The sequence below is a fragment of the Muscardinus avellanarius genome, assembly GCF_963383645.1.
Source record: "Muscardinus avellanarius genome assembly, chromosome: 1".
NCBI classification, from domain to species: Eukaryota; Metazoa; Chordata; class Mammalia; order Rodentia; family Gliridae; genus Muscardinus; species Muscardinus avellanarius.
Window position 1 is genome coordinate 150324732 of NC_137786.1, and position 15327 is coordinate 150340058.

Genomic DNA, 15327 nt, shown 5'->3' on the forward strand with positions numbered 1-15327 from the left:
AAGAAAAGAATCTTAAATGTATCAAGAACAAAATAATATGTTAAATTCAGGGGCAAAACAAACAAACAAAAAAATCACTCCAGACTTCTCAACCCAAGTTATAAAAGCCAGGAAGGAATATGCTGGGTGTGATGGCACATGGTTGTAATCCCAGCATTTGGGAGGTTCAGACAGAGGATCGCAGGTTTGCAGACAGCCTCAGCTACTTAGTGAGGCCCTGTGGAACTCAGTAATACCTTGTTTCAAAATAAATAATAATAATAATAAAAAGCCAGAAGGGGCTGGTATAATGTACACTGGATCCTGGAAAAACAAACAAACAAAAAAAACAACTGCAAACCAATAGTGCTATATCCAGATGGCATTCAAAATTGGTGGAAAAATAGAAATCTTCCAAGACAAGCAGAAACTAAAATAATTCATGACTACCAAGCCAGCACTAGAAAAGATACTTGAAGAAATAAAACACAAAAAAGAAAATAAATAAATGCTAGAAACAGAGAAGGGGTAAATTCCACCAGAAAAGCAACTATGTGAAGAAGAAATAGTACTATGTCAAATACAATGTATTCCTCATAATGACTGGGGAAATAAATCATCTGTCAATAATACTACTCAATGGCAAAGGTTTAAATTGAGCTATTAAGAGGCACTGACTGACAATGTAGTTTAAAGACACACCTCAAGGACCTTGAAAAACAAGAACAGACTAAACCAAAAGCCAGTAGAAAGCAGGAGATCATTAAAATCAGAGAAAAAAATAAAATAGAGAACAGCAAAGAAAAAAGATCAACAAAATAAAAAGCTGGTTCTTTAAAAAGATTAACAAGATTTGCTGGGCATGGTGGTGCATGCTTGTAATCCCAGCATTTGCATTTGGGAGGCTGAGACAGGAAGAGTGTGGTACATTAAAAGCCTCAGCTACTTAGTGAGGTCCTTTGCAACTCAGTGAGACCTTATTTCACAATAAGGAACAAAAAATAGGGCTGGGGGTATAGCTCAGAGGTAGAATGCCCCTGGGTTCCATCCTCAGTACTGCGCGCGCGCACACACACACACACACACACACACACACACACACAAGATTAAACAACTCTTAGTCAACCTAACTAAAAATAGGAGAAAATCAACTTAAATTATTAAAGTCAGAAATGAACAAGGAAACATCATCAGAGATATGGAGAAATTCAGAGGAAATTTTGAAATAGTCCAATAAAATGGAAAACATGGAAGAAATTGACAGATTTCTAGACATATACAAACTACCAAAATTGAATCAAGAAGATATAGAAAACCTAAACTGACCAATAGCAAGCAAAGACATAAAAACAGAAATAAAAGGTCATCCATCAAAGAAAAGCCCAATTCCAGATATATTCCCATATGAATTCTATAAAATCCTTACAGAAGAACTAAATTCAATACTGTTAGAGTTAGATATAAAATGTTTCTTAAACATTTTTGCCCACCGGGGATGGAATCCAGGGACATTCTACCTTCAAGGTAAACCCCCAACCCTTTTTTTTTTATTCTTTATTTTAAAACTGGGTCTCACTAAGTTGCAAAAGGCCTCACTAAGTCACTGAAGCTGTCTGAGAAGCGAGATCCTCCTGTTTCAGCCTCTCAAATGCTGAGATTACAAGTCTGAGCCTCCAGCTCTGAGCTATACTCCCAGATCTATTTTATTTTTTAATTGTGAAACAGGGTAAGTTACAGAGGGTCTTGCTAAACTGCTGAGGCTGGTCATGAACCTTCAATGTTCATGTTCCTGTCTCAGCTACCCAAGGGTTACAGGTGTGGGTCAACACGCCTGGCTGTAAACTTCACTTTTAATCATTGTACTTCTCATCTCCGTGACAAATTATGAAATATTATGGTAAGTGTACCTGCTTTAGAACCCATTGTAAAGCCTTTTCAAAATAAGCTCCAATCCAATTTTCAAGATTATTCCTGTATTTAGCTGGTTGGTTTCTCAACCAAGATTTTATCAGAGAATTAAGATCTGTCTCTTCATCACTGAAACAAATTAAGACAAGCACATGCAAATTACTTTTTAAAGTCTATTTACTTTCAGATAAATAACTGTTAACAATAAACATCATCTGACATATGTATCATCCAACATGTGTATTTTAACTTTTGTCACAAAAGCATTCGATTTTGTTACTTCTGTATGTGTGTATAGTAATCAATAGCAGTCAATTGTGTTATTAAAAGGTCCCCATTTGATCTATCACATAGCAGATGTTCAACAAACATCTGAGAAAATTCGGAATGAAACCTAAACCTAAGACATAATTGAAACATTTAGCAACCTAAAATGATAATATATGCCTTTTACATAAAATCACACTCATTCATTATACAACAAAAAAAAAATCTACTTCACCAACAATTTTAAAATCCACTAAAGCAACACATGCTCTTTTTTCTCTGCTAAATATCTATAGCAGTCTTCATCTATATTCTATCTTGTATTATAATTGCTGCATTTAATCTCTTGTACTTGAAGGTATAATCCAAAAAAGATAGGTACTCTAAAATATTAGTTTTAAACCTTTTATCGCTTCTTGGCCTTTTAGCTAAGATCAAGCGTAGTTTTAAACCTTTCTTGCTCTCTTTCCTAAAGTGCCTAAAGTAATACCACATATAAAAGATATTCTACAAACATTTTAAAATTTAACTGAAACTTACATTTAACCTAATTTTCTCACAAGATTATAAGAATGTGTTGAATGAATAAACTGCACAAATGCTATTATGAAACTATGAACTCAAAGTTATTTTAATAATACCTTATAATTTTAATTGAAACCCATGACCCCTTTAATGTAAATGTTTTCTTCACTGATGTATTGATGTCAAAAATTAAGAAATTAAATAATTTTAAAACACAATCTGAACCAAACTTATTGCATTGTCATACCCTGTATTACCAAAAATAGCTTCAAATAGCCCAAAAGTAGCCAAATATTTTATATTAACTATAAATAATATATTAGAAAACATATGTTAACATAGTAAAATCAACCTTCTTTATTTTACTCTAAAGTATTACTCATTTTAAAAAATAAAACTGGTTCAAATCCCCATGATCTGGTACATGAGAATTATATCTAAAATTAGTTTATTATCCATTTTTGCTCTTTAAGCCTCTTCCAAAAATAGTAAAAGAAAATTATTGAAAAATTTTTTAATATATAAAATGGAGTTTGGACTATTGAACCTATTCATGTGGGTTAGCCCTAAAATTCTATAAATTTAAATTCTATAATTAAAATACTGCTGCTGAGCCTTTAAACTATTAGCCTCTAGCTCTAAATTAACATGTTTACTTCTCTAAAGCTCAATCATAATATTTAAGTGAACAAAAAAGAAAATACTTGCTAGTTCACTTAAAAAATCTTATTTAGTAAATGTAATAAAGCTAAACTGCTAAAATAATTCAATAAAACCAAGACTCTGAACAAATTAAAACCTTAAAACAACAAAAACAAAATGATCAAAAATTGGCAAAATATGTATACATTATTCATACTGGGCTTATTTGACTTCTCTATAAAAGCAAAATTAAAATTAAAAATATTATAATATATGTAAATGTTCCATGGCTTACCTTAGAAATATCATTCCCATTCTAGATATTGTGGCTGGTGAAGCACAACTTAAATCATGAGTTTCAAATACAAAGTTAACGTTGGGGCCAAACTGAATCCTCTCTCCACTGGGCATAGTGAGTAGTCGATTATCATCCAAAACAGAATTCAGAGACTCTATCCATTCAGGGTCAATATCGCCATCACAGATTATCCAAGAGCTGACATCTATTTGAAAACAATAAACAGTGAATACAGTGATAAAAGTTGAAAATAGGAATAAACTAATTATGTTCTTCATTTAGACGTGATGCCATATGTTTTCATTTTTATTACTGAAGCTGAATATAAAGAACAAAAAGTTGAACAAGACAAAATTGTTTATGCGAATTTTTTTTTCTTTTCACGGTACTGGGGATTGATCCCAGGGACATTCTACCTCTGAACTATACCCTCAGCCCTATTTTTTTATTCTTTATTTTGAAACAGAGTCTCACTTAGTTATGGAGGCCTCACTAAGTAGCTGAGGCTGAGCGTGAACCTGTATTCCTCCTGTCTCAGCCTCCTACGTACTGCGATTACAAGTGTGCTCCACCATGCCTGGCTTGTTTATATGAATTTGAAGTACAAATGTGCTAGAAAACCCATCAGGAATTCTGGCTTAGATGACTAGATTTATTTATACATCTTGGGATAAAGTTTTATCTATAAACATATATATAATACTTAATCTATAAAGATATAAATATATCAATAAACATAAAAGCAAACATGGTATACAAGACATCAATATTTCTATTACCATAAGACACCCATAAAATATTCTTCAAACCTTTGCCTTTTATCATGTCATGAGAAAATATGAATGCTTGCAATGTAATGTCACTTTTAAAAACTTTAAGAAACCCGAATTTCAGTGTCCTACATGAGAAATAAAAAATTGACTACTGTAAATGCTTTTATTCTTTACATATAAAAAGACGATCTCAAGGGAGAAAAGCAGCGCCAAGGTTTATGTACAGTATATTCAGTCTTTCCAGGAACAAACATTTTTTATCCATAAAATGGATAATTGTTCAAGTTGTACTTAGACCTTTAAAACAATTCAAAGAGTAAAGTATCACCAATAAAAGCATGAGAGAAGAGACTACACTAAAAAATCTTTCCAATGTTTTAAAAGTTCCAAACATTTCCCTTATTGTCTTCAAAAAACCACTAATAACTAAATTATGTATTGGTAAAATATTAGAAACCTCTGATTATATTTAAACTTCTTTTAAAATGAGCCAGGCATGGTGGCACACACTTGTAATCCTTGCATTTGGTAGGCTGAGACAGGAGGATCAAAGTTTGCAGACAGCCTACTTAGTGAGGCTCTGTGCAACTCAATGAGACTGTGTTTCAAAATATAAATTAAAAAAATAGGGCAGGGGGTATACCTCCAAGATAAAATGCCCCTGGTTTTCATCCCCAGTACTGAAAAAAAAAAATAATTGGACCAGAAAGTTAACTATTTTATTACTGACATATTCAAAACTATTCACAATCAACAGTATATACAAACTGAGAAGTTAATGGTGTTCATACAAACCAATTAAATTACCAGGCTCACATCAACTTAGCATCAAAGATTTTATACTTATTCAGCAAATTAGTCTAGTTTACAATTTATACAAGTTACTCTGGGTTTTATTTTATTAAAAGTTGAGATAAGTGTAAGTCAAAGTACCAGCATGTCTTAATAAAATATCAAATGCACATCTTTAAGGTAATGTATAAAACTTGATAAAGAGAGCCTTATAGACAAGTTCTAAGAATTATTAAGTAAGCAATAAATTACAGAGTAGAGACCAACCTTGTGGTTCACGAACTACTTGGCGAGCACTATTTGTCAAAACCCCATCAGACCATTCTCTGGTATCCATATCAATATGGCCTAGTAATTGATGTCTAGGCATAGCTTTGGGATTCATCGTATATTGTTTTACTATCTTGCCAATTTTACAAAGTGCTGCCCTTAACATTCTCCAAAGAGTTGATTTGCCAGCGCCACTTGGACCAACAATAACAACTCCCATTCTCTGGCGTAACTGTTCATATAATTCTAAAGATTTCTTGATCTAGTAAGAAATAAATATGTACATGTGTTATTTGTAATATTCAATCATACTCAGCTGTGTTCATCCTATATCATTATTCTATTCCAGACATGTATATTAAATCTTTGATTTTTTTTTTTTTTTTTGGTGCTAGGGATTGATATCAGTGACATTCTACCTCTGAGCTATACTCCCAGCCTATTTTATTTTTAATTTTGAAACCAGATCTTACTAAGTTGCAGAGGGCCTAAGTGGAGTAAAATGGTATTCAAAGCAGATGCAGTGGTGCATACCATAATCCCAGCAACTTGGGATGCTGAGGCGGGAAGGTCCTAAATTAGAGATCAGCCTTGGCAAATCAGAGACACTGTCTCAAAAAAAAAAAAAAAAAAACAGGCTGGGAATATAGCTCAGTAGTAAAGCACTTCTAGGTTCCCTTTGCAGGGCCACAGAAAATAAAAAAATAAAAAAAAATAAAAAGTAAAAAAAAAAAAAAAAAAACAGTGAGAGTCAAGCGTGGCCCATGCTTGTAATCCTAGCACTTGGGAGGCTGAGACAGGAGGATCACAGTTCACAGAGTCTCGGCTACTTAGTGCGGGCCTTTGCAACTCAGTGAGAACCTGTTTCAAAATAAAGAATAAAAAATAGGGCTGGGGGTGTAGCTCAGAGGTAGAATGCCCCTGGGTTCCATCCCCAGTACTGAAAAATATGAGAAAAAATATACATGATTCATATTAATCCTGTTTCCCAAGGAGATTACTATCTGATAATCAATATTAAGTGCATAATCAAATATAAAACAAGTATATATGACAAAAGCAAAAATGGTAGTTAGCAAGTAGACAAAATCAGGAACTGAATATCAGAGAAAACTTGCCTGTGCAAGCAAAATTAAAGTTAAAAAATAAAGTTAGATGGAAGATGTGTGATAGGAATAATTAAAATGGAACAGCTAGGAAAAGCTATTAATATATTATAAAATATTCTTGACAGTTACCTGATTGGGTATGATTTCGTAATTGGCCTCTTCAAATACTTGCTTTAATGCAGCACTTAGCTCATCATATTCTACTTCTTTAAAGTCGATTCCAGGAAAGATATCTTTAATCAGTGCATCAAACCGGGTGCAATCAGCAAAAGTAAACTTCGACATTGTATTAAGCCTCAATGCTTGTACCACAATATGACTTTCATTAACTAGGAGAAAAGTTTCATTTTAAAATTATTTGTTATCAATTTGATGACTACAGCCTTGATATACATTATTTATCATTACATGATACATTTGAAATATTTAAAACATTAAAGCATGTGAAATGGTAAACTTACCAAAGCTTCTACGTCTTGACTGCTAAAAAAATAAGCATCATGAAGAGTTATGAACTCATTTCAAGACATTAATAATAATGATTATCACATATTTTCATAATATTTTATCTTTCATACTATATGATATACTGATCTTTTTAATAACTATAAAGTATGTAAGAAGCATTATTTTTTCAAGTTTTCATATGAAAACATTAAATGTGTAAAGGATTAAATGTCTTGCCTGAATAGAAAGTATTCCAGATGGGGTTAAAATCCAGGTAAATTAGTCATAGATTTAGGTATCTCTCAAAATATGATAATATTATTTTCTAGAGAGTTTATGTCCTAAAACAAAAAACTAATAAATTTTAAAGCAACCTGTGATCATTCTTGATTAAAACTGGTTCACAAACCCACTTTTGGGTAAATACAAAGTAATATCATTGCCAGATTCTTATTTTTAAGGATTTTAGGAGCTGATTGATAATATATACATATATGAAAGAGAAACTTAAAGAAACTAAACCTGGTATTTCTTCCACATTGCTTAGTATTGCTATGTTTAAATATATTAAAAAGTCTTGGTTGCTCTTGAGCATATTTCAAGCAGTGAGTTCAAATCCATTTATTTACTACAAGTATGGTTTAAATATTTCTTAAAAATTACTAAAGAAAGATAATAATAGTTAACTGCTTTATAAACTAGCCATATCTATCCTTGCATATGTCAATTTAATACTAGAGCTAGAATAGCTTTGTGTGTGTGTGTGTGTGTGTGTGTGTGGTACTGGGGTTCCTGGAAACCCTTCCCAGACCTATTTTATATTTTTATTTATTTGGAAACAGGGTCTCTTAAGCCAGCGAGGCTGGCTTCAAACCTGCTCAATCCTCCTGTCTCCACCTCCCAAGCACGGGGATTACAAGCGTGCGCCACCACACCCGGCTAGAATAGCTTTTTTAATAAGATGTGTACTTTGATCATTTAAATTCCATACAGATGATTAATTATGTGGAATCCTTTTTACTATGCTATCTGTTATTCTCATAGTATTTTAATTTAGTTTTTTCACAGTGTTATGGTTAGATATAGAATGGCCTCTTAAAGAGCTCCTAAATTGGTGTTTGGAGCTGATGCAATTAAGTCATGAGAGTTGTAATGCTAGAAGTGGATAAATCCATTTTAATGTATTTACCTGGGCAGTACCCAGTAGGGAGTGGTCAGAGAAGAATGGCATCTGGAGTGGGGCCTTGAGGATTATATACAGCCCTTCTTCTCCCTTCCTTGTGTCCTTGTTTCCAGCCCCCATGTTATGAAAAGCACAGCCCATGTGCTCTCCCTCTCTCTATCTCCTACTGCCATATCCTGAGATTCGTAGTCCCCAGCCTCACATGGACTGAGCCCAAAACAGTAAGAAAATAAATCTTTCCTCTAAGTTATGTGGTCAGTCTTTAGATTGTAGCTTTAATGCAGCACTTAGCTCATCATCAATGCTGACAGATACAAATCTATAGGAGCTAAAATTAAATGTTTCATGAAAATATACATTCATAGAGGATTCAATTATTCTATGAGTGGAATGTCATTTATTTTATAGGAGCAAAAAAACCCAAATATACATGAGTCCAATACTGATCAAAATAAGTAATAAATACTTAAATGAGGAAATAGAGGACAATCTTCTTTACAGAACATTTTCAAATAATATATGCAGATACTGTACCCTCTGAAGAATGGAGCTTAATCCTCCCTCCTCACTTTCAGAGTAATCTAGATTTTTTTCTTTATGTGCCTAAAGAACTAAGTGAGAAGTAGAAGAACGATTATCTGTAGAGTGGAGAAATCTAACAAACACTACCGTAGCAAACTGAGGAGAGGTAGCCACCAGTGAGTTATGGCACGTGGCTATTATGTACCCACTGACACAATGAGATGGATGGGGGCTCTACCACAATTGCATTCTTTCCAAACATTCAAAACCCAATCTAGTCATGGTATACTATCTTTTGAAAAAAAGAAACTATGTATTTCTAAATTTTCCAATCTTAAGACTAGAAGAATTCTCAGGCTCTACTTCACACCTACTTAATCAGGAATTTGGGGAATGGGGTCCAACAATCTTCTTTAAAAAGCCACTGGGTGATGGTAATAAACACCCAAATTTAAGATGAATTTAAACTATTCCTTTACTAATCACAACTATTCAATATTTAGTGTACATTTAAAAATTATTATATGGGGGAGGTGCCATAACTCAGTGGTGGAATACATGCCTAGCATGAGTAAGACCCTGGGTTCAATCTCCAGAACCCTCTCCACAAAACAGTTATTATAGGACATCAAATATTAAAACTAGGAAAAAATTGGAATATAGTTTAAAATCAATATATCAAAATAAGTTCACTACTTGTAACAAATACATAATACTAATGTAAGATGTTAACAATAGGCAAAATTGGGGATATAGAATACTGAAATTTTCTATATATTTTTGGTAAATATAAAACTATTCTAAATTAAAGCTTATTTTACAAAATAAATTATTGTAATTGGAATAATCAATCATACCATTCTGCTTAGTGCCATTTTTCTTCAGTTGCCTAAGAAGATTTCCACTTCCCCGTAGAACTGTTTTCAAAGCTCTCAAACCCCAATCATAATGTTGCTGAGGTGTCAAAAGTTCCCTGAGGTAAAGATATGAAAATCTTAAGTATCATATGAGGATAAGAAAATTCTTTTATCATCACAGATGTTTTTATTGCTCGAAGTAAAATATTTCATAGCCATACCTTAAATACAATAAAATAATATAAAGATCACTAGTTAAATTAGACAAATGTGAAAATGATCACTAATAACTTTAATCAATCATTGAAAAGCAAAATACAAAAATATTTAAAAGAGGAAACTTACCTAGATAGGTTGAAAATAGCTACTAGTTTTCTTCCCAATACTTTAGCATCTTTAAAGCCTTCTGAATAGAGAATAACTTCTGCAATAAGCTCGTTGTCTGGACGAGACATAGCTACTGGCCTGAAAAGCTGCTTAAGATTATCAGGAAGTTTTTGTCTTCCTCCATATCCTTTTCCAGCAGGGTTCATAGTGATAAAAATTCCAGAATTAGAATTTATTTCTACCTGAAATATTAATTTAAAATATAAACATCAACAATTTGAAATTATAAATATATATTGCCAAAGTAATCTTATGACTTTACTACACTTAAGTCTTATATCTTAGCAAAAAGTAACCTCCAATGTGATAACCATCTCCCTACTTAAAATATAATAAATTCCATAGGAACGAATTGCTTTACAGAGGTTCTTCATAATCAATAGTTTGAGACCAAAAGGTTAGGAAAGAATATGTAATTTGAATGTCTGATCATTCAATGAGAATTTACTAAGAGTCTTCTTTGTTCTGGGCACTTTGCTAAAAACATAGAGACAACTCCTAACTAAACTCTCTAGTGGTTAATACACTTCAGAGCAGAGATACAGTTTATCTATTATTACAAAGAGGCAATCATAGCAAAATAAATATCATGACTAAGAATAGAATCTAAGCTATAATGTGTAAATGATAAAGGGGCAATTACTAAATAGAAATATTTAGAGTAGTGAAACCAAAATTTGGCTGTAAAGGAAATAAAAGATGCAAGGATTAGAAGGGAAGAATTAAAGTAAGACTTGTTTAAATTATTACTGAGACGCAAAAAAAAAAAATGGGTTTACTAAGAGAAAGTCCTGAGGAAGTGATTCCAAAGCACAGGTGGAAAGATTAGTACTGTGCTCTGTAGAAAGGATAGCTGTTTCTTTAAGAGAAGAATGAAAAGAAAGAAATGTGTAAGAAATTAAATATTGATAGTAGATAGATATTCCCAATAAACTACTTTGTCAAGCATTTAAGTATCATGTAAATAACATATTAACAATGTAGAATATTAACATATTAACGGTACAGTCATACTTTCTTGGGCTACACAGACAAATTTGTATTATGAAATTTATTATTCATAACAGGATAATTTCACATATCTTATAACTTTTGTATGTTCAGTAATACATAGTATTTTGATGTTTGTATTTTTTATAGAAATGAGTCTATATTATAATGACATAAATATATATTTCCTATGGGAAGAAGTCAGGAGCAGAAGAAAACCTAAGTGCTTATTTCTTAACACTCATATAGAATAGTGATTAAAAACATGTTTCACGATTAGACAGACCTGGATCTAATTCTCAGCTCTACAATTTTTACTATCAAGTCCTAATTTCTTCATCCACATAGTGTGGACAAAAAGTACCTGTACCTAACTCAATGGGTTATGGTAGTAAATGAGGCAATCATTAAAGCACTGTAACATTACCAGCACAGATGAGAATTATAATGTATAACACAAATATTATAATTGACTTATAGCATATTCAAAGTTTAATGTTGAACTGGGTGTGGTGGTGCACACCTTTAAATCTAGTACTTGGGAGGCCAAGACAAGAGGATCATAGGTTCAAGGACAGCCTCAACAAGTAGTGAGACTCATCAACCTAGTGAGACCCTGTTTCTAAATAAAAAATAAAATAGGGTTGCAGGTGTAGTTCGGAGGTATACTGCACCTGGGTTCCATCCTCAGTACCCCCCCAAAAAATGTAAGGATGAAAGTGAAAGTGGGGTCACAGAGACATTTCATAGATAAAAAGGATTATCATACTGGTCACAGTTTATAAATGGAGGAAGGAGATATAAAGATACAATAATGCCTGATATTAGAAATTCCAAGTTTCATAAAATATTTTGATCCTTTAAATGACCAACATATCATCTACCTCTTTGCCAAGCAGTTCGCATACAGTTCTATGATTTTTCAAAGCATCTTGAATTGTCTGGATTTGCATAGATACTGCTGACAGTACAGATTCTTCTAGTCTGTTGAACTCATCAAAACAACCCCAGGCCCCACACTTCACCAAGCCAACAAATATTCGCCCCATTGACTTCACATCAATGCCCTTAAAAACAAAAGAAAATATCATTAAAGATAATTAAAATATCTAAAAATTTCCTAATAATAAAATAGTTCATGTCATGTATTGATAATCATTTTGCCCATTTTTTGCCTCTTTTGCTCTTTTTAAAATACAGATTAAATAGCTACTTTTTCAAAACTTGATGTGGTTTCAAAGAACAAAATAATGCATGTAAAGGTGTTTGAAAAAGCCACATAACTAAAAAAATAAGATTTTGTTTTACTTATTCTTTAAGTCTAAATACAAATCTTATACAAAACATTTGAAAAACAGAACTTGAAAACACTTATAACTGCAATGCACCAATAAAATAACATAAAAAGAAAATAGTAATTTAAAATGAATTCAAGCCAAGCATGGTGGCCACACACCTGTAATCCCAGTACTTAGGAGTCTGAGAAAGGAGGATTGTGGCAAGCCTCATTAACTGGCTAGCCTCTCAGGAACTTAGCAAGAACCTGTTTCCAAATAAAAAATGAAATAGGGCTGGGGATGTACCTCAAAGAGTTTAATCACCAGCATCATGAAGATATAAAGAAATAAATAAAATTAAATCAAGTTAAGACTTTTATTGCATTCAGTATTGTCCCTACTAAAACTACTTTTCATTATGCATTAAAAATTATTTCCTCACAGTAATTCTCCAGGCAAAAATTTTAGGACTATGTACAGCCTCTCTACGTTTTACTTTTCAATTTAAGACAAATTTTGTCTTCAAGTAATTTAAAAGTAGAGTAATTTTAAAATAGAGTATTCCATATATAAGTACATGAAAAATAATCCAAACATGTTTAACAAATTATCTATTTTGATAATTATTGATTCTACCTCATCACAATTAAAAACTAAAACTTGTCTTCCAAGAAGTCCACCTAAAGCCTTTACAGATTCAGTTTTTCCAGTTCCAGCTGGTCCATAAGGATTTCCTCCAAGTCCCATCTTCATGGCTTGAGTGAGAGTTAAATAGCACTTATCTGTCAATGGTGTGTAAACCAGCTTGGGAGCATTACCCTACACAAGAGAAACACAATGTCAGTGTATCCATGAACACATTTAAAAAGTTAAAAACACAAGCTAATTGTGGTGGTACATGCCTATAATACCATTACTTGGGAGATTAAGAAAGAGGATCACAGGTTCTAGTACAGCCTCAGCAAGTAGTGAGACTCTCATCAACCTACTGAGACTCTATTTCAAAATTAAAATAAAATAGGGCTAGGTGTAACTCGGAGGTAGAATGCCCTGGGCTCAATCACTAGTACCACAAAAACAATTTTTAACACAAAAAACGAATTGAAATTTATAACATACTACAACATCTAAAATTTTTCTTAGAAAAGAAACTTTTTTTTTTTTTTGGTGGTACTGGGGTTCCTGGAAGCCCTTCTACCTCTGGGCTACACTCCCAGACCCATTTTATACTTTTTTATTTTTGGAAACAGGGTCTCTTAAGCTAGCACGGCTGGCCTCGAACCTGCGCGATCCTCCTGTCTCCACCTCCCAAGTGTGGGGATTACAAGTGTGCACCACCACGCCCGGCAGAAAAGAAACTTTTTAAAGTATAAAGATTAAACTTTGTTGTTTCCACATATTATGTATTTCATTCTATTTTCAATTCCTATATTGTTAAAATTCCCAGTGATCTCTCAAGTTGTTGACAATGGTAAAAAAAAAAAAATACATACTTCTAAAACAAATAAATCCAAAAGTGATTGTACAATAATTTCATTTTATATTTTAAAATTCATGCAAATTATCTCCTGAATCTTATCTCTGAACTACTTTGGAGATCTAAAAGTATAATTATTTTTAAAAATTGCTTATGGACTAACATTCTTTTTTGTACTAGGAACTGAACAAAGGAGCAGTCTGCATCTGAACTACATCTTCAGATTAATTTCTTTTTAAATTTTGAAACAGGATCTCACTAAGTTGATGAAGATCCCACTAAGTTGCTTAGGGTTTTGCTAATTTTCTTTCTTTTATTTTTATTTTTATTGTGTGGTACTGGGGATGGAACCCAGGGACATTTTACCTCTGAGCTACACCCCCAGCCCAATTTTTATTCTTCATTTTGAAACAGGGTCTCACTGAATTGCAAAGAGCCTCACTAAGTAGCTGAGGTTGTCCACAAGCCGCGATCCTCCTGTCTCCGCCTCCAAAATGCTGGGATTACAAGCATGTATACCACCAAGCCTGACTGGTTTTGCTAAGTTTCTAAGGCTGACCTCACACCTGAGATTGTCCTGTCTCAGCCTCTCAAGTACTGGGAATACAAGCATATACCCCTGCAGCCAGTTTGAAACTAATTTTTTTTTTTTTTTTTTTTTTGGTGGTACTAGGGGTGTAACCCAGAGGCTTCCTACATCCGGGCTATACTCCCAGACTTTTTTTGTATTTTATTTGGAAACAGGGTCTCACTAAGTTGCTGAAAGCCTCACTAAGTAGCTGAGGTTGGCTTTGAACTCGTGCAATCCTTCTGTCTCAGCCTCCCAAGCACCAGGATTACAAGCATGTGCCACCACACCCAGTTGAAACTAATTTTAATTTATCAAATTATTTATTTAATTTATTTATGTATGTATGTATGTATGTATGTATGTATGTATGTATTCATTTATTGGTGGTACTGGGGTTCCTGGAAACCCTTCTACCTCCAGGCTACACTCCCAGATCTATTTTATACTTTTTATTTGGAAACAGGGTCTCTTAAGCCCTTCTGGCTTCGAACCTGCAGGATCCTCCTGTCTCCACCTCCCAAGTGCAGGCATTACAAGTGTGCGCTACCACGCCCGGCTATCAAATAATTTTAAAAACATCTACTAAACTATGGAGAAACAGATTCTAATTCCAGCTGCTGTTTATATGGTTTTTCCAATTGAGGTATACAAATTTGAGCCTCAAAATACATTTTCTTTTGAAAGAGGAAACTGGCAGCTCTCCTAAAATACACATACTTTAACAATATATTCTGATGATTGATTCTTTAAGAGAAAAAAGCTAGGAAGCTGGAAACTCTGAGACGAAATTATGTGAACTAATTTATTTAAAAATTACCTTACAAACTGAAATTCTTATTAAAAAATTCTTCTATGATACAAACTGAAAATATCTAGCATATTAATAATCACACTAATTTTGGCTTTATATAAGGAGGCACAAACTAAACTGCTTCTGCTGAGGTCCCTACATACAGTTGTCCTTGAACTAAAGATGCATTCAAATTCTATAGAAATGAAACTCAATGAAAAGGTACATTTTAAAGAATTCAATAACAACACTGGTGATATTTC

The 15327-nt window shown here is 33.0% G+C and overlaps 1 protein-coding gene across 2 annotated transcripts in view; it reads right to left on the reverse strand.

Annotated features, from left to right (window-relative positions):
- DYNC2H1 (dynein cytoplasmic 2 heavy chain 1) overlaps window positions 1-15327 on the reverse strand; it is a gene marked incomplete at both ends in the record, with an annotated part of 293921 nt that overhangs the window by 210344 nt on the left and 68250 nt on the right. For both annotated transcript variants that reach the window (XM_080694845.1, XM_080694844.1), the window contains 8 exons: window positions 1887-2016; window positions 3617-3824; window positions 5452-5716; window positions 6693-6892; window positions 9573-9688; window positions 9918-10141; window positions 11834-12016; window positions 12863-13045. In XM_080694845.1, coding sequence (XP_080550971.1) covers window positions 1887-2016; window positions 3617-3824; window positions 5452-5716; window positions 6693-6892; window positions 9573-9688; window positions 9918-10141; window positions 11834-12016; window positions 12863-13045 — 1509 coding nt within the window. The remainder of the gene's footprint in view (window positions 1-1886; window positions 2017-3616; window positions 3825-5451; window positions 5717-6692; window positions 6893-9572; window positions 9689-9917; window positions 10142-11833; window positions 12017-12862; window positions 13046-15327) is intronic.